Source organism: Tyto alba, unplaced genomic scaffold, assembly GCF_018691265.1.
Source record: "Tyto alba isolate M040663 unplaced genomic scaffold, T.alba_DEE_v4.0 Super-Scaffold_22, whole genome shotgun sequence".
NCBI classification, from domain to species: domain Eukaryota; kingdom Metazoa; phylum Chordata; class Aves; order Strigiformes; family Tytonidae; genus Tyto; species Tyto alba.
Genome location: NW_024881296.1, coordinates 10,417,132 through 10,438,406, shown reverse-complemented (window position 1 = coordinate 10,438,406; position 21,275 = coordinate 10,417,132). Strand labels below are relative to the sequence as shown.

At 35.3% G+C, this 21,275-nt stretch overlaps 1 protein-coding gene across 1 annotated transcript in view; it reads right to left on the bottom strand.

Annotated features, from left to right (window-relative positions):
- The window catches only part of FMN2 (formin 2), a 178,105-nt gene that overhangs the window by 119,423 nt on the left and 37,407 nt on the right, over positions 1-21,275 (bottom strand). The window contains exons 3-6 of the mRNA XM_033009292.2: positions 20,831-20,997; positions 9,306-9,453; positions 7,378-7,386; positions 3,489-3,550 (exon numbers count right to left, since the gene is read on the bottom strand). Coding sequence (XP_032865183.2) covers positions 3,489-3,550; positions 7,378-7,386; positions 9,306-9,453; positions 20,831-20,997 — 386 coding nt within the window. The remainder of the gene's footprint in view (positions 1-3,488; positions 3,551-7,377; positions 7,387-9,305; positions 9,454-20,830; positions 20,998-21,275) is intronic.

Sequence of the window (21,275 nt, the reverse complement as noted above, 5' to 3'; positions counted from 1 at the left end):
AACCAAACTTCTAGAAATTGGAATAGTTTGGCAAAACCTCATCTCCCAAGATAGGATTACAGAGCCCAGGCATCGTCAACAGCATGAAGAATTCATTACATCTGGATGCTGACCCTTGAATAAATGTAATTAGAGCTTTCTTTTTAAATTTTGTGATACTCAGAATAGACACTCATCACTAATGATCAAAAATAATAAAAAAAAAATAAATATTTTTATAGTAAGGCATATAAGAGAGCAAGGAATTTAGGTGACTTCCAAACAAATTTAGGTTTTTAGTTCTGTTATGTCCCACTACTAAATAAAGCCTAGTTTTCATGTACCCATTTTACAATTATAACATACTTTGGGGTTTGGTTTTGTTTTGTTTTTTTTTTTTTTTTGTTTTGTTTTGTTTTGTTTTGTTTTGTTTTTGTTTGTTTGTTTTGTTTTTTTTTTGTTGTTGTTGTTGTTTTGGTTTTTTTTTTTTTCTTTCTGCTAAGACTCTGGTTTTATCTACCATGCAAACAAAATCAAGCAAACTTGAAAACTGAGTTCAAATATAGGGAAAATTGCAAGGGTACCACAAAAGGTCAGGGGTGCAAAAAAGAAAGGAAATTGGCTCTTGCACAAAAGTACAGCTGTCCAACCTAAACATCAGGTTTGAAGCTGGAGTTTCTGAATCAGGACACTGAATTCTTCTCTTCTTCCTTCACTAAAGGAGTTAGGCCTAACAAAGCTTTCTCTGTGCGTAGTGGAAGATGAAGCAGCCACTGTTGCTCCTCTTTCGCATTTCAAAAACAGGAGTTGAAATGGCTGCTGATTTTTCTTATTTTTCCTCTGCTTACCAATTCCTGCACTAAAAGCAAGCACACCTCCAGACCCTAATTTTTTTAATTGTAATTTTTTTAAATTAGCTTTTTTGGACTCAAAAGAGCAGTCTTAAATACTTTATGAAATTATGCTGCAAAATATGAAGGTTATGACTAATGCTGTAAAGGTAAGGAAATGAAGAGGATATAAAAAAGCCCATTCCATTGGCAAGAAAGCATAGAATCCAGGCTTTGTGTGCAGTAGAATTGTTCTGAATCTTTTAGTAGAATTGTAGTAGAATTGTTCTGAATCTTTTAGTTAACTATTGATCATAAGTGAGATAAATTATCAGCATCATGTTACATTTGCGTTTGTTTCTACGTCAATATCAACTATCTCTAATCATTTTAATAGCATGTGGAAAATGTCTTTTCACAGGGAAGGGAGAGGGAAGAAGCCTGTAAGTAGACTTAGTTGATCAGTTTCAAATTTTACATTAGGGATCTGTTCCTTTGTCATGTATCAAAAGAAAAGAGAAAAATCACCTACTTGGCCAATGCTTGCTTTCTTCAGAAAGAAAAACAATTGTCAAGCTAAAGAAAGAATGAAAGAGGCTAGATCTCTAATAGAAATATTTCATAGTATTTCATCACTTTAAAGAAGTACAGACACCACCAAGAATTATTTGATTGCAGTAAAGGATTTGTCTACAAATATGATGAAAAGAGTTACTGTGACCATTCTACTTGCTAGATGTTTTTATAGATTGATACAGATAGATCTATAGATTGATAGGTAGAATACACTCAGCTGTTTGAGACTGTGCAGAAGTAATTTGAACACATGAAAACATTTTATCCCCATACAGTTCCTCAAAAAAATTCCACTCTGATTTTCAAAATAAACCAGAATGATGATGACATAATATAGCAAAGCCTTGAGATGATTTTCTGCAAGTGATGTCATCATGCATTCAAACCAGTTATTTCTGCTCTTCATTGATAAATAATAGTACAGAATGGAAGAATTTCACATTACTGTCATAACAGATCAACACTGAGCAAGAGGAATGAGGATCTCTAAACATCACTAGCAAATGCAATTCAGTAATTGGACAACATAATAGGCTAGTTTTAAAAATAATTAAAAAAACCCAAGCTGAAGTAAATGTTATTTGTTCAAGCAATCAAACAGTGCTCTAGTGCTGCTGGTTAAACTTACATCTCACAGCAATAGGTAAAGTACCTAAGCATTCATGAACCTATCTCCATTAATTACATTTCCAATTAAAAAAAAAAAGGCTCTTATACAGGTTGTTTCTTGTAATTAATTAAAATCCTAGAGACAGATTCTATATGCTCCTTACGTTCAACACCCTTCTGGAAGCACTGGAAGTATAGGAAAAAGTTATTTTTCCCAAGAAATACTAGAAAGCATTGCTACTGAAACCTGGGTGACTGAAATATAAAAATAGCATGGGACAAATTTATTTTAGTTTAAACTTAAAATATTTCAATGTAGAATAATTTTGTGATATTATTTTAATTAATGGGCTCTAGTTTTTAAATGTTCTTAATTATGGAGGTAAAAGAATTTCGGTACCTGACTAGAAAAACTCCTTTAATGTTTGACAAGACAAAAGCCATAAATGTAACATACCTACTCTCCCCACCCATGCTCATAAAATACTTGATTGAACCCGGATTAAATTTGCAAATCTAACAATCAGTAGCATAAATTTCACTGGGCATTCCTTAACTTCTCCCTCAAAAGCAAATCACTGATCAATTTCACAAATGCTGCTCAATCCAGTGATGCTTGAACCATCCAGTCATTAACAAAAAATACCAAAACAAAACAAGAGAGACCCAAAATAGCCATAAATCCCAGATCCCATAAGGAAAAAAAAAAAAAAAAAAAAGTAAAAGAAAAGAAAAAGATAGCAAATGCTTTTGACCACTCGTTGTTCAAAATCAAGATTTAAGGAAACCAGAACTTTGCCTTCTTCCTGACTCCCAGAAAAATTGCAGTCTTATTCTCTGGTAGAATAAATCTGGTACCTGTGATCAGAGAGCTTTCACAGAAAATAAACTAGTCTTTTGAGGAAAAAAAATTTGAAGTTCCTCAGCTCCATCAAACCACCACATATAATGAAGAATATAACATGAAAGGTGACACGTTAAAAAAAAAAAATTAGACTGTGTTTATGTTGAACAAGTCCAACACACACTAAGTCTCAACTAACCCAGTATTATTTTATCTCCTTTGGAAGTCCAGCATGGCATCCTAAATCTGTTCACCTACCACCACTGCTAGAATATTCACTGGAGAAACAGAAAACATCTCTGCTACTATTATTCACATGAACTTTTGTAGATTAGACAATATAACCAGATCTTCTATTACTATTCCTTAGTAATGCCATCAGATCTCCAGAACCAAGTGTTAACTTACTTCTGAGTGAACAATAACATTTTATAAGAATCACATTAGGCAGGCAGGAACCTTCAAACTCTGTACCTAGATACACTATGGAGCATGTAAGTATTTTGAAATAAAAATTTAGAATCAAAACCACAGTCCCAAATGTTTGCATTCAGAATATTCCGTACAGAAAACTATTGCAAAAATGTCTGAGGTACTGCTTTTCCAGTCTTTTTACAGAATTATACATAAAACTTCTGTTAGAATCTTACCTGTACCCGCCGAACACCTTCTATGCATTGTTTCTCCGCTTCTAGGACAGTAGATTTCAACTCTGAATTTGAAAAGAAGATACAATTTTAAAAGTACTATATTAAAAAAAGAAATCATTGATCTTTTAAAATACACATTAAGAATTTAATTAAAAGAGGGTAGAGGTAAAAAGAAAACAATGTTAACTGTCCCACTTTCCAAACTATCCATCTAAAAGTAACTGAACAGGTTATATGCATAAAGTCAACCTGATCTCAGTTGGCAATGTATGCATTATGACTCAATATTAAATCATCTTAAACTTGACAGAAGTCCATTTTGAGTGTAAAAATTTCTGATTCAAAGGAAACCAGTTATTTACGGCTCTATTACATGCATTCCACAGAAAGTCAAGGGAAGGTTCTTATGCTTGTTCTTCCCATCCAATCTCACTAAGCAGTATGTCTCTCCTTAAGATCTGCAGATTGTGTCTGTTCATAAAAGACCAAAAGAATCCATGAGAAGAATGATGACTGTTGACAGCTATGTTGTCTCCTTCATATCCATCACCGGCCTCCCTCTGCCCTACCATCAAAATTGGAAATCTCCAGGATGAGGTAGCAATACAGATCTAAACTCACATTTTAAAGGCATGTTTGAATGCAACTGGCCTTACTATTGCAAATACATTTTGAAAAAAATCTCAATTTCATCCTAAGTTTATTGTTCACTGTCTACACCATCTCAGCCTTGCAAGGGGTGGTTTGGGACAGTACAGTTTATGTGTAAGTGTACAGTCAGACCTTCCCAGAACTGGGGACATTCAAACTGAGGATACAAAACTAATTTTTCACATTTGTACTGAATTCTACACCCTCTCTTTTGGGCAAAGAACCAGCACTAATTTTCCTTTTGGAATTTTGATCATGTTACTCATTTACATTGAAAAATGAAACAGCAGTACTTCATTCTAGTTGTATCTTCTTCAATGATTTTCTACTTTGGAATACCTAATGAGAATCCTAACAAATATCTAAGCATTCCTTTGGTTAATGGCGATGGTTTTAAATGGAACTACATATCTCCAACTATCACTGTGACAATGAAAAATAAAATATCAGTGGGACTAAGAACACTTATCTGCACATTTTACCTGGAAAAAGGGCATCAAAACACAAGACCCCACCCCCAACTACATTTCATTTCTTATTTAAAAACCTGGATAACAATTATTCTTTCTACAAATACTAGTCTGAGATTTCTGTTTTCATAAATACATTTCAATTTTTCAATTGAATTTCAATTTCAAAAAGCACAGGAGAAATTACATTGAAAACTTGATTGTGCTAATATTTATTTCTGCAAGACACGCATACTGTACATTCCTGCATTGTTTCTACAGTGCTGTATTTTGACTGGCTTCTGGATAAAAGAAATAACAAATTTTGTTCTGGAAATGACACAAGCATGTAAAAACCCAATGTATGTTCAGGACCCTCAAGTCTTTCGGTAAGCCACTGCAGACAATAACAAAGACTTAATTTTAATTTATTTATGAAAGAGAGAGAGTCTTGTAGTTAAAGCACAGGGCTTGAATTAAAAGCTCTGGTTTCCATTCTGACCTTTCTACAGATGACTCCTCTGACCTTAAAGAACCCCTCTGTGCCTCTGTTTACTCGCCTGATAGAAGGTAACTAGAGAAATGAGAGGGAAAAATAAACAAAACACCATCCAGCACCTTAACAGTGCAAAGATCTCTAACCAGCTTAGTAGCTACTGCTAATGATGTCTCTAACTGGTCATCGCCTAATTTTATACACAGGACAAAAATAGAAATGTTTTTATTATACCTGCCCAGAGAACACATACATGTCACATCTTTCTTTATCCTTTAAAGGCACCACTATACAACAGGCAAATCTGTTGACCATTTGCAGGAAGAGTAAAGCAGTTGAGGTCCAGAACTTTTGGATTCATATTTCCTAGACACTTGGCCTCCTCACTGCTTGCTGACAATCCCAGCTATTGGGAGGCGAGACATACAAGGGGGAAGTTTAATTGCCAGCGGCAGTTATGCTGCAAGGCTACCCCTTGAAAATTAACAGTCCTCCATCTTTTTTACATTTTTAATTATTTACTAAAACAATAATTCAAGTATCAGCTGACAGAACTCCTCCCAGTCATAAAAAGCTAGATGAGGATAAGCTGTTATTAACAGGAAATAACTCATCATCTCTCACTTTGACAAGTTTTTAGTATGGATAAATCATGTGTGGCTGCTGACTTTTAGGTAAGTCCATTTACTGAAGAAAATTCAGGATGCTACTGATAAATTGGACACTCACTCCTCATTGCAACCAAAAGAATCCCACCAAAACCACTGAATGATTATTTCCTGGTAAAAACTATTAATGCCTCTTCCAAATGAAGGGAAGAATATTAACATTCTTAAACTAAGCAATTGTGAGATACTTGTTTTACAAATTATCTGGTAGAGAACATTTTTGGCTTACCCTTCCACAATTGATTTGCAAAACCAGGAAAACTTCACTAGTATTTGGGCACTGGTGATCTCCCAGGGCCTGTGGACATGATTTTAGATTTCTGCATGGTTAACTGAAACTTTAAGGTGAATTTGATCTTTGCTCACACCAGGTTTTATTCTTTGCTAATGTTCTAGTACTGGATAAGACATGTACACACACAGTTTAGTAATCCTTCCTGTTATGTATATTGGCACAACCTACATTCCTTGCTCAAAAGCTCTTAAAGAAAATAGGAACAGGCTACTCCTATATATTTGTCAATATTTAACAATTTGACAGAGTTGTCTAGCTTATTTTTACCTCAGACAAGTTTTGTTCTAAAAGGGGTTCTAAATACAAGATGAGTTGAGGGTGATATGAGCAGCTAATTTTAAGGTTAGTCTGCCAAAATTCACTAAATACAATCTACTTGCAGCAGACTAACAGGGTTTTGTCATTCTTAAGCAAAACTAAAACACAACCAAACCCCATCACCGCAACAGAAAAAGAGAGTTAAGGAAAAAAGTGCTATATGGCAAGTGAAACCTTCTCTTTAACCCAAACCAAATATAATGTTTTTTTTCCTCATTTTTCATAAAACAAAGGAAATGAATGTCCGGACAAGCCTAGTTCTGTTAAAGAGACTAACTTCTATTTCAGGGTGTAAACCCACACAAAGATTTAGTGTGTGGGGACACTTTCATTTTGCAGAAGTTGTATAATCTTTGAGTCTCTGCCCAGGTGGTTAGGACAGTCACTTAGGAGACAGGATGAATGGGCTCTAGTGCCTGCATACTTTCCTTTTCTTGTATGTTAAGTGGAATAGTGTCATCAGCAAAGCATTCAGATAATTGAATTTCAAATACCCTGTTGTGTTTAGATTCAGGCAATGTGCTGGGCTGTTAGAATGGTAGAATCAAATACCATAAGAAGCAACAGAAACAGATTTTGGGTATTCAGATAGAAAATTAGTAGCATTACACATTGTTCTTATTGGTGATATTGACTCATTTTGCCCCAAAATTTTTCTGAATCCAGAACTGAAAAATATTTTTGGCATAAGTACATGCTGACTTAAACCCCCCGCAAACCTAAAGATAACCCCTCCCCCTAACCCGATTAAAAAAAAAAACAAAAACAAAAAAAAAAAACCAAAACAAAACAAAAACAAAAAACAGAAGAAGCCCCTGACCACTCTAATAGCCCTTTCCTCACACCAAACAATGCTCCACATGACACAGAGCACACAGCAAAACTATTTAATATATACTATACTAAATAGATGATTAACTACCTTTCAAAGGTGCATATACATAAAATAATTTAGTTACAAATCTTGGGGGAAGGTGTTTATCCTTCAGGCTTCACATGAAACATCACTCACCTCCAGGTTCTTCCACATGGCAAACGTGAGCAATCAAATGAAAAGTTAAATTATTTATCTACCTGAATTGTAATGAGAATAATTATAATTATTCCTTCTTCCTCCATGCCCTATACTACAAATTCACACCAAAAAAACCCGAAATTTCAATATTTTTCAGTGTCAGCACCTCAAGTAAATTTTGAGAACTAGTGATTTTCCATTCAGAAATAGTCACAATGCACTGTTACATTTTACTTCTCATTCTATTTTCTTATTATTTTTGCAGTTTTGAGAGGGCAGTGAGTGAAATAAGGAACTGACAAGTACTGTACACTTTACATCCATGTAGGAGGTATAATATTAAATAGAAAAACATGGGATGCAAACAAACCATGTCTAAAAGGAATGCATTTTAAAATTATTATTATTATCTTCTTGTAGAAATATTTTTCCAAATTGGTAAAAATGGTAAAAATATTTACTTTTCAAAATATTTTATGTAATCAATGTTTTTCTAGATTTTAGAGCAACAAAACTGTTGTTAACTTATATCAGCCTCTGCCAGGCTAAAACCTCAACATAAAATAATGAAATATTCACCCTTTTGTTTTTCCAGTGCAGAGGATGTTCATAAATACTCTGATCACACATTCATTAGCCAAGTGTCCAAGCTGAGAAACATAGTCTGTCCTCTCAGAGTACACAGCAATGACTTCTACTACCACATATGACTGCCCTTTCATTGGATACAGCATAAAATAGTAGATCATTAGTAAAAAAGTTGGATTTAGCCCAATAGTCCAGCACTGCAGTGTTCCACACTCTGAATTGCATCAGTGAGATGGATGCAGAAATGTTTCCTTGACCTCTCTTTGTTAAAAGCCACAGAATAAACAGCATAATATAACAGTATTGCATTTTTTGTTGGCATCACTTATTTTGCTTGTGAACACTGGAATAAGTGATACCAGTAAAAGTGAAGTGTTGCCATGATAAATGGTGTCCATGCAAGAAATACTTTGCTCATGTTCCAGAGGAAGTGGTAGAGTAGTCCCAAAGAGAAGCAAATCTGAAATTAACTCCACCCAAAGCCTACAAGCAATACAAAGAGATCTGTTGAAATAACGACTTAATTCTTCAAATCTGAGCTATGAAAAAAAGGAGTGGTAGGAAATGGAAAATTTGAGAATACCCAGTGGCTCTCCATGGAGGTCATGTGGATGAATGCAGCCTAAAAGTGTTGAGAGCCAATGAATACTAACTAATGCAAAGCTAAGCCTCCAAGAACCTGTGGTATTTGCCCATCAACACTACTAACAGAAAACAGGTTTGAAATTCTCATCTAAATTTCTTTGTCAGCTACAAGAAGGTTTGTTTTGTTTTATTTTAATTCTCAGTTTAAACAAAGCTTTTAATGAGTATGCAGAAGATTTCAGAAATTTGGCTGGTAGAGTAACTTCACAAGTTTTAAGATAAACTGACTTAGTAAACAAGACCTCGATTTATTTTTCTGATCCACTTTTCTTACCCCTCTGTCAGCAGGGGACTGCTGAACCCACAAAGGAGTACCTTACACCACTCTAACAACTTTCAGTATAACACCAGTGGGCTTCTGAAGTTTTCCATGTTTTTAAGAGAAAAATACCCATATTTCATGGCTCTGAAGGTATGTAAACTGGAAAAGCACAGAAGTCACAACACCTGGTAAAATCCATTAGTCAACTGATGCCAGGCGCACATCTTAGTTGTTAACAAAAAGCATGCATTTTTACTGAATATTTTTTGTTAGATTCATACTAGCTAACATTATTTCTGATGCTAATCCAAAATTTTCAAAATCAGGTATCTGTTAGAAGTTAAGACATTAACTTTATATCTTGGATTCTAAAAGACAGCAACTCCCCTCCATGACATACATATATCTTGTCTGTGTCCAAGAACTATACCTTCTTCTGTAATTTTGAGTCTTTGTTCTTCATCTGGAGGTTTGGGTGGGGGCCACACAGATGGAATTCTCCTTGGAAAGCTTCCTTCAATGTAATCTGATGAATGTGTGGGTTGGCTAACTGCAGCCCAAGTATAAAGCTGGTCTTGCTGTGGTTATTAAAAAAAAAAAAAAAAAAAAAAAAAAAAAGTTGAGAAGTTCCTATAGAAAGACCAGTTCAAAACATCAAAGCTTTTGTTTCTAACACAAATAGCTCAATATCCACCTGTACACCAAGGCAGACTTGGTTTTGTGCTCTTCATCTCCTTACAAAGACAGCATAAATCTATATTAAAAGAATTCAATGTTTCAGGTTTGGAATTACCTCTGTTAACAACAGAAATTCTAATATTTTAGTAATCTACAGCACAATGAGAAGCTAGAATACAGTTCAGCACTCTTTTTGAGCATGAGGAACTCTTTGTCAGTTCATTCCTTAGAGAGATAACAGGTTCTGTCCACCATGACTACTTCTTTACATATGGCTAGTTTGCAGGTTAGAGAAAAGTATTTCTGTCCACACCATGTAATCTTTTCACACCAAATACACAAGCAGGAAAAAGAAGCAGGATTATTTCAGCATAAATTAAACAGAGATATTTATTTTTTGCAACCCTGTCAATTTGTCATTTACATCTCCATATTCATAGAAAGGCAGCTAAAAAGGTGGGTTTGCTTTTGGAATAAAGTTTTGTAAAATTCCAACCAACAGCTAGAAGTATTCTCAGTCTTCTGGGCTCAAATCAGATTATATCCTTATTATTCAATAGCTTTGAGTTTGATTCACTTACTAAAAGTAGGAAACATCCAGACTGTCTGATGAAAACTAGGGAAAACATATTAGGGCAACAGAAAGGTTTTAGAGGACCACAATTCAAGTAGTTATTCCTGTGACTCCCAATATGCATCAACATGCACACCTTGTGATTAAATATTTATACTACTGTAAACTCTAGAGAGGTCAATCACAGAAACTGCATGAGTATCCTAGTAAGTGATCTGGAAATACGCAAATATTGTAGTATAGAACTGGAAAAAAAGTATTTGAGAAAAATCAAGAAAATACAGTCATATAACATAGTAATATCTTCTTACAAAGATCATGTTCATTATATTTCATTCACATTATTGCCTGAGTAAAAACCTGGTAGTATATATTTGTCCTGCTGCATATTTCACTTCTAAATTATTATTTTTTTTTAATTTTACATAGATACTAAGCATTGAAGAGACATGCAAGGGGAAGAACAAAGTAACACTTTTTGGGGGGATAATTGCTATTCCACATGACTAAGCTTCTCACTGTCTAAAAATAAGTTGTGATAAGAGTGAAAATATGCTATTGAGAGCAATTTACTGAGAACAGACAAATTCTGGTTATACAGTAAAAAGTTTTGATTTACACAGGGTGCCTCAAACAGTCAGTCAGAGGCAGATCATTAGACCTTCCCCGCATGAAAAACATGGCAAAAAATCAAGCCACATATGCAGACCTTAGATAAAGGTAAAAATAAATGGATAAAAAGCTTAATACAAAATCACATCATGTTCTTTACATAGCCCTGAGCTTTATGTTCCTTGAAAAGCCTATCCTTTTCCCATTACTATGCTACTACATTTGAAGATCCAAACAAGCTTGATTAATGCAGTTCTTTCAGTAACTTAGTACTTTCCCTTTGTCTATTTCCAGCTTTTTAGAAGATATGTATTTTGGGGTTTTTGCCTAATTTCCAGTACTGTAGGACTAAAAAGGAGAGGGACATACTGCGTAAAGAAAAAGAAGAGGTGCTGGATTTTGCTATCTGTCTTGTTTCTGCACTATCCAAATCTCAAAAACATAGAGGAAAATAAGATTCAATAAAGTCATCAAGGCAAATCAGAATAATTTTTTTTTTTACCATAGTCCAGGGATCACAGGGAAAAACAAGCTCTACAGAGAGTTAGCTGGTTGACTTTCAACAGGATTACATGTACGGTTATAGGGGAATAAAACAGAAGACAAGACTGTAGGTAATATTGACATAGTATGAATGAGGAAGACAAACAGTTAAACTGTTCCTGCATACAATATTTCACCATGCCAGTTCTTGAAAGATATACTACAATCATTTAACAACAAATTTTTGGAGTGTGATTAGTCTACATGAGTTAAGATGTATTAAAAAAATTATGGTATGTCTCAGAATTATTGTACAGATGGGATAGATTATGAGGGTAATAAAATATGAAGTACCTATGATCTTGCTGATAGAATTTACAGCATATAAACTATGGACAGTTATAAATTAAGACAACACACAACTCCATAATCAACTCCTAACCCAACATGGGAGCTTTGTTTGTGAGTATAAAAGACAGCATATTTTGGTTTGTGTTCTTCTTTGTTTTGGGATTCTTTTCACTCATTATTCAACATAATGCAGGATGATGGAATAGACTCATTATATAATAGAAATTTACAGAGGTACATGTAAACTTATAAAAATGCCTTGAAGGGACTTGCACTACAACCAAAATGTATCCATGTTCAATATAGAAAGAGGGTATTTAAAAACAGCTACATTCATATTACTTGCAAACTTATAATTTAAAATATGAAGAACGGTCATGACAGAAAGGTAGTCTGAATGTCTGGATTTTAGGTTGATAGTCCATAAACTACACTTAAAAAGGGAAAAGAGTAACCCTTTCTCCTTTTCTGTGCCCTTCAAGAGATGAATAATTTGAATGTCCTAATTCCTATTTATTCAGTATACTGTCCAAAATCTAATCCTCTTTACCTTTTGTCTTTACCTCCTTGTCAGTTAATACACTAACTGATCTCATTTCTCCTCTTCCAAATCTAATAATGCCATAAATGCGCATGATTATTAGAACATTTTGAAGAAAGATATATGCACCCAGTTCTATGATGCTGAAGTACTATTCAAGCAAAAGAAGCAAAATAATCCAAATTTTAAAAAAATCCAGATTTGCTTTTATCATTAATAATTGTAATACAAGCATCTGTGAACCTGGATTTCCACATCCAACTTTTCCCCTTTAATCTTTCCATTTTAGAGGCAATTTTTACTAGGTATCATTGTAAGTACAGCCAGTGAATACACTTACCGTGATCAGGCTTTGAATGCATCTGGAATTTCCACTTCATCTTGCTCAGATTCCACTATTTAGTGTTTATAGTACTTCTTTTTTAGGGGAAAAAAAATATACATATATATATATCCTTGTAATGAATGATCCCAGTAGCATTTATTCGGACTCATTTCTGGGCGGACATTGAAAGCTTAGAGCTGTCTGATCCAGTGCACTAAACAGGATGTCAAGAAGAGTTCCCATTTCCACACATCCTTACACAGCACTTTCCACTGTTTCTTAAAACTGCAGAGCATTTGCACATGGGCGAGGCAAACTCTCTGCAGGATCTGATGGTACCTAATCAATAGACATTTTACCACTTACAGACGCTAGTGTTTAGAACAGAGTCATAGTCAGGTCTGTAGTTTAACTCACTCTTTTCCCAACCAGTTCTCAGTAGGCAACAAGAATGGCTTTTTGTAACAAATTTTCATTCTTGAGTACCACAGTGTTACATTCCAGGTCCATAATATATTAAATATTAATTACGTTCCTTCACTGCTTCAGCTAAAGGTGCACTTTTCTGCTAATCGTTAAATATGGAAGCCAATGATGTAAGCTACTCAAAGTAAGGGCCTCTAGCAAATGACACATAGAAAGAGGCTGGTAGACACAGAACTAGAGCCATGAGCTAGACCTTCAGCAAACATCGAAAGGCATACTGATGAACCTTGAGCTTTCAGAAAAGGGGTCACATTTTTCACACAGAGAGACCACATTTGTTTCCTGGGCCACAGACTGAATTCGAGTTTAGCATATTCCCCCACTGTAGGAATACAATGTGGAACCTTGAAGCTGTGCTTTTGGCAGCTGCATTGCTTCTGGAGATACGCAGGTAATATGACCTTCTGCTAAACACCACTTCAGTTTTTAATCAACTGTTTATCTGCTTCCAGTTCAAAGGACAAAGCCATTGTGAAAAATGCTTAGAAGAGGCAGAAGATGTGGAGCTGAAACGGCAATACATACACATATGTCCAAACTGGTTGCAAAAGTATGAATTAGCAATATGAGAATCAAGGGGAAAAAAATCTGACCAGAAGTAATTTGAAAATTGTCCAGGAAAAAAAAAAATTGATACTAATTACCCTGATGGCTCCTCTGTTAAGTCATGATGGATTCAGGCCCTATCTTGCAGGGCATTTATTTTCAAATAGTAAACTTGAACTATTTCTCATTAGAACTCCAAACATTCAAAGTTATCCTGAAGAAGGGAGTATAGAAGGATTGCATCTCCACAGACAGGTATAAATGGGCCAGGATTAAACACAGAGTGGTAGTTCTAAGAAGATTTCTACTCATCAGATCGGTTTGGATGTGGACAACTTTCCAATGGGAAGAGTTGGAGGAGCGGGGAGAGGAAAAAGTGTAATGGTATTTAAGATGGAACCAGATAAACTCATAGAGGAATTACATTTTATGGTACTTGGGGATAAGCAGGGGCCAGACTCTATAACTCAAAAGGTGTTTTCCAGGCTAAGAGCTCCAAAGAGCTTGTTCCACATATAACTGTTTGTCATTTAGACCATTTCAAGTGCATGGAAGGAATTTTTTTTTTTTTCCATTCATGAAGTGTAATCATTCTAATATGCCAAGTATACAATCTCTAAAATGAAGGAAAGGCAATTGCAAGTTCCCACTGCATATAAATAGTTAATTGGACAAGCAAGGTTTTAGTTCGAGAAATTAGAGCCGGACTACCTCAAAATGCTCTTATCAGCAGGAGACTGCTTTATTTTGAGCAGCTTTTTAAATAAATAAATCAATACTATCAAGAACGGGGCAAGTGGTTTACTTTTTGACAGAAGGTTCAGTAATAAAGCTCTGTCTGACCACTGACAGAACCAGAGCAGTGATTAAACATGGCACTCAGCTTGTTTTGGCTGCACTAGTGAGCACAGATGCCTTCCAAGGCTGAAAAACAGCAAGTCAGTCATAATACTGTAATATATGGCTGAAGTAGTGCTTTATCCTTGTGAACTAAACATGATGCATGAGCATTTTACTTGAGTGATTTTTTTATTTTCAGAAAATTGATGTGCCTCAACAGTTAATTTAAAAACACTGTGAATGTCAAAAAAAAAAGAGAAATATTTCTTTCCCATTAAACAACTTCAAACCTCCTCAACAAAACAGAAAAAGACTTGCTTGATCCCATCAAACCTTGCTCAGGATTCAACATCATATGCTGGGGATATGAGAGGCCAACAGAGCCAACAGCCAAATAGTTAGGGCCTCATGGGGAAAGGAAATCAGGAAACTAAATTTCAGATTTCCACATCTATTCTAATTCTGTTGCAGAGTTATTGTCTTGGTCTTTCTATTCCCCAAAAACTTCTACATTTAATACAGCTGGTTGAACTGCTGAGCTGACAACAAACTTTCCTCAGAAGAGGGAACTGTGGCTAGCCTTCTATGAAACAGAAGAACCTCAAGATCTAGCTTCTTTACACATTCAACTTGAACTCTCAACTTGGAAGACCACACCCCAAGACCACCAAGTTATCAGATGTTACTTAGACTACCTGATGGTGTGTGCTCTCTCATTCACTCTCTCCAGAAATTCTAAGCTGAGGCAACAAGTTTCTCCACCAGGAATTCTAAACTGAGGCAACAAGCTTCTCCACCAGGAGTTGTTTTCATTTACACTGAAACAGTTCTGCACTAAGTTTGGATTCTGACAAATCTGAATTTTCAAAGAAATTTGTTTCATTAGAAAATTTCTTTCACCTCTATTCCATTTGAAAAGGTGTGGATTACTACTGTAAAAACTTCAAAAACAGAGACATGCAATATACACAAATTCAACTCACTATTCTCAATTCCAAGCTAGAAAAACCACATTGTGTTATGACTATCATTCTTAAGAACGTGAACTAAAGTACAGAAAGTCATAAAATATAAAGATCTTATGAGATAACAGGGTGACCACCACCTTCACCCTATGCACAACGATTCTGAAAATTTTAAACGGGTGGTTTAAACTTAACATCCAACACGTGCCTCTTGAAGCAGTTCTTCAGAATAACACACAGGTAAGCAATGTTCTCTGTAAAAAGCAGCATGAAAACCTAGCAACACCTTACATAAAAGATACTTCAGTTGAAAGTGTATACAGTAGCATCAGCACAAGTAAGTGGAAAGGAGAAAAAGATAAAAAAGAGAAGGCTAGAATACTGTAGGGCCAGATGTAACAACTATAAAATGAATATGCAATTAAAATTTAAAAAAGGAAGAAGGGAGATGGCATAACAGGATTATTTCAGCCCACTGATCATACAACTGTTTCCATTTTACTACTCAGGAATATTCAGAGTTGCTCACCACAAAAGACAAAGTGTCACAAAGAGTGATTGGGCAATGGAAAAGGAATAGGAGACATGGGGGCTTTGATTTAGCCAAACTCAACTGCCATGGTAACCTACATGACAAACAAAGATTAAGACAAAAGATTAGCAATCTGTTTTCTCTGCTCTATTCTACAATTTATACTTGTTAATGTTTAAAGTCTTATTCACTACTGACCCCCAATATATTGCTGTGACAAATTTCATAAGATGGGACTACATTCAGTCTTACACATTTTATTCCTGAGCATTGAAAGTATGCTTGAAGAAATGCTGCACTGTTGCCAGTTTTGTGCTGCAGTTTGGAAGAGAAGTTCTTAGCTGAAGTCAATTTTTGAGAAAGTTGCTCTTTGGAAACTGATCACTGGTATTTTGGCTGACTTCTGAAAAAGGAGTCTGTCTGCAATCTGTTTAACTACTAATTTTCAGACAGGCTTAAACAGTCTAAATAAGTTAAAATTAAGTAAAGTCTTCATGTCACTAACTCCCCTTCCATCTGACCTGCGAAGTCCCACCATCTGCTGCTACTCAGCAGAAAGAAAACAGTGCCTTTATTTCCCTAAAAAGCATTTGCATCACCACAGGTGGTCAGAAGAAAAATAGGAAAACAGCCATTTTTACAGCATTTCTCATTTATGCTGTCTGTCTCTCTGCTTCCTTGTGAGAGCATTATTTCAGGAACAGATGACAATCTAGTCAGGCATCATAACTATGAATCGCACAAGGGGCAGTCCTTATCCCAAACTGTCAAACATGCCTATGTATAAAATCACATCATAACACAGTAAAGAAAGACACCCTCCAGAAGACATCCACTTAGTTTTCATTATAGAATATGCCGAAATAATTTATAAATCAAGAAGGCATTAACAGCAGTACTCGACACAGTAACAGCCTTTGGTAAAAGCACTGAAAGAAATGTAAAGAGAGCTAACCCAATCAAAATCACACCAGAAATGAAGAAAAATGAAAGCTTAGCATGCACACATGTAGAAGAAGATACTGCTGGTTAGTGCCACGTGAAAAAGGTAGTTGTTGGACCCTTCAGTGTGCGATAGAGGTTAAGTTCCCCAAACAAAGAATATAGTATGGATATAAAGTTATGCTCAGTTTTCTTCTCAAAAGCACTTACAAAATGATAATAGAAAGCCTCTATCACAAAATCATTCCAGTTTTCACTGAGAATTTAAGTGTTTTAAACATAATGTTCAGAAACAACACATAAAACTACTTGGAAAGCTTGTCAGAATAAAAGCAGAAATCTGCTATGAATGGAAAAAAATGTCCATAGCTTAAGACTGCACAATGAGAACTGGAAAATCTGGAATAGGGAGTCATAATTAGGGACCAGACACGCATGCGTAGCAATTGCAACTACTGGATAAAATGCAAATACCAGGTACAATCAATATTTCTTAATAGCATGATGAAGATAAATAAAATTGCCTTGCATTGATAGGAAAATGCCAGCTTCTTTGATCGGTGAATGAACAGTTTAAATTCTAAAGCAAACGTGTATAACATACACATTACTGATGGCTTTCCAAAGGAAGACATCTTCTAGCTTCTGTGATACATCATTAACAAAGGAGCTAAGCAGAAAATGAGATCTCTACTTGTTGAAAATTGTGATCCTCCAACAGGTGGCTGCAAAACATGCCTGTGGTTTCATTCTTGCCAAAGATGTACTGTTTAGGGAGCTCAGCCTTATATTTATTTTCCACAAATAGGATAATATAATGAAGTAACATGCTAAAAAGCTTACAACTATACCTGCACTGCAGAAATACAACTATAACATGACACAGTCATTTGGGACTGACAGAGTTTTTCACAAAACATTAATTTCTTACATATCATTCAGTCAGAACATATTTTATTTTAATTTGAAACTTTAGAAGCCCTCTTGAACAAGTCACAACTGTTGGGAAAAAAATTAAAGGTAAGCAGGCAATAGTCATTCAAAAGGCAAGCAATTTTTTGGAGAACATTCTTTGAATAGGCTTTTGCTAATCTTTATTTCTCTAAGTTGTGCATTTACTCACTTGGCCTTTTTATTTTTAATTTACTTTTAAAACCTCTTTTTTTATTTTATAAATACTAGCAGAAGAATGAAAGGCTATAAAGACAGCCTGACAAGTAAGGAGCCATGACATCCATGAGGCAATAATTAGCAGCCTCTCCAGGAGACAGGAAACTAGCAAAAAGAGCATCATATTTCTAGACAGCTAATCTGCCATTGTACATTTACTTACTCTTTAAGATACTCTTTATGTTATAAGTAGGTAGCAAAAGCTATAGTGAAAGCTTCCACTGCTTCTCAACAGCAAACATCTTAAAAAACCTAACCCCGTATACTTCTGTTACTTTTAAAGCTTTGTTCAACTTTTATTTTTCTGACTAATCTTTTCATCTGGGCGTCCACCACAACCTGTTTTGAAAGAAATAATCGATAAAATGGGCCAAGATAGAACATGAAAGTTTTCTCGTAAATTCTTAAAATAGTTTTAAAGTTCCTATCCTTCTGGACTACAACTTGAAATTTGACAAAAAGGTTAGAGATACTTCCAGAACATACCATTTCCAATCATCACTAAAATCTATCCAAAATCTGACCAAGTTATATGCCTCTGAACACTGGACACCATCCTTAGCATAAGTGTGATGACAGCTTTTTCTCTGAGGATTTATGCTTTCATTGGGTATTTGTTGGTCCTTCACATTTGCCATATACTAACAAAGGAAAATGCATCACATCCACAAAGCATAACCTACAACAGAAGTGTAAGTGCTAAGAGTTTAGTTTAAGCTGGCTTCCAGAAGTAATTATAATACTAGCCCAAGAAACTAAGAATTGTGAAAGTTGTCTTTACTCTTAGTGCATTGCCTAATAGCAGTCAGACAGTGTGAACGAGAGAGAAATAGGATCCAACGAGAAAAGTAAAAGAGGTTGTGTTCAACTATTTAATGGGGTGAGGTAGAGGCCCACAGTGAAACCTGGAATATTTTGGGAGAAAGAAAAAAAAAAAAAAAACCCAGATGTCTTACGTATTACTGAAAAAACAGACACAAGATTTAGCTACACAGTTTTAAGACAGGGAGAACTAGAGGTGACCACCGGGCATGAATAATAAAGATGATGAGAATATAATCAGAGTGTGCAATTGCAAACATTTCAAGACAGCAGAGACTTCAGCATTAGCTATGTTAAATTAAATTCACTGGAGGACATCCAGAAAAGGAAATCAGAGTGAAAGAATAGGACTTTTAAATAATCTGTTTATATTAATCTCAAACCACGAGCAATAGATGATAGAGTGAACAGAACTTACTGAATTATTTTCATAAACTGTAACCTAACATCTTCAAAAAACAGTCTGTGGGATCACGCTTATACAAAAGGGGAATCATGGATTTTACTCAACATTAAAATCCAGTAAATTAAAGCTCAGAAATTCAGGGGATCGGTCACAAAAGGAGAAAAGGAGGGATTTAAGTAAGGATTTCAGTGCAAAAAGGGTTAGTAATTCTGAAAAAAAAAAAAAAAACAAACAAAAAAAAAAAAAACATGCTGAAGGAGTGATCTAAGAGACTTTACAAGAACCAGACTAAGACAACAATCAAAACAGCCAAATGAGTAACATTAATAAACAAGCAAGCACTAGAGCTGGAAGTATCAGGGAGGAAGGACAATGAAGCGGCAGACAAACCTGGCTGGGACCAGGACAGGGTTACAGGAGCTTTGTTGATGGTAGTTTCAGCTGAGTGAAAAGGACACCAGCCAAACTGGAGGCAATCCAGGACTGAACTGGAGGCACATCTGATGGACTCAGAGATGAAGGAGGAATATGGGGCTGGCTGTGCTCCCGATTCTGGAGTAAGGTCAAAGATCATGTATCTCCTAATTCTAGATGAGTGAAAATTAAGTATTACTTAGGGCTAGTCTAATTCCTCTGGTCTTTGAAATCAGTGATTATACCAACATTAAAATCTTGCTCTAATTAATTAAAAAAAAAAAAAAGAAATAAATCCCAACAAACTCAATAAGAAAAAAAAGCAAAGTACAGATATGGAAAGAGACACAAGAGGGGACACGAGTTACAGATCCTACATGTTCTTTTTTTATAGTACAATACAGCATTACTGTAAGTTTTTTCACTCTAATTGTTGTTTCATTTCTTTACGTAACTACTAACATTTATTTTCTGTAAGATATTTTATTTACTCTAAGCAGCAAAATCAGCTAGGAGAAGCCCAATTTCAAAGGTCTCGGCCAGTAGAATTTGTACTGCAGATTCTAAACATTTTCACCTTTGTAGGGCACATAATGAGTAAAGAGGTAGTTGTTCCTGTACTGTGGCCACCAAACCTGAAGCAGAAACATATTCCCAAACTCAACAGCAGCAGCTCTTTGCGCCACATGAAATTCAATTGTTGAGATCATACTGTTCAAGACAGATGTATAGACCTTTGAAGTAGGATGCACTACTACGTGCATACACATACAGGGCTTTACAATACTTCCGACATTGTTTTACAGGAGCCTAATCTATTTGGGGGACTTACATAAAAAAATAACAACACAGCATTTGTGGCTTTACTGATAGTCCAATTCCAATTAAGATCAATGCTAAACCAGCAACATCTTAAATTGCTGACTTCGACACACTGTTCACATGGCACTAAGCTAGGCTACTGTTTCTTTTCAGAAAGTCCATCCTGTTGGATTTGGTCAATGAAAGATAACTAGAATAATTCTCTTACTTAGACAAAGCATGGTATACCAGTTAACAAAAGAGCCTCTTCTGCTTCTTTCCAAACTTTTAATTTGATAATGTCTGTTTACAAGTGAAGGGAAACATTTTTTAAAAGATTATTGCATTCAATACTCTAAAGAATTTTCACTAAGAGGACTAACAGAATTCTCTCAAGACCAATGAGCCATCGATAAGTCATTTCCTGCTTGGCAAAGCAGACAAAAGGTAACTTTTTCAGTACTTACATCAAATGTGGGTGTGCTTTGCTGGGCACTCTGATTACATGGCTCTCTGAAGCAGTCGGTGAATGGAAGCAAAAGACCCATTGCAATAATGCGAGAACATAGTTTTTCTGCTTCTTCTTGTGGTGCGTTTTCCTGCTGGCTGAAGAGTTTTTCCAGCAGAGTTCGTCCTGCCAAGGTGATGACACAGATCAATAAGGATTTGTAACTATCTACAGGACACAAACATTAAGGTACTACAATGTGTACTGAAAGTCTCAACTACTAGAAGTAAAAACAGGAAATGAAAAAAAAAGAAATATTGAGAAAAGTATCCGATAATAAGTCTAATATAAAATACTTCTACATAATAATTTGAACTGATCTTTAGCCTGATTGCTTAGGATATTCAAGAAAATACACATTGTGTTGGCTGCACTGTGGAGTAGGAACAATAATCATGAGATGC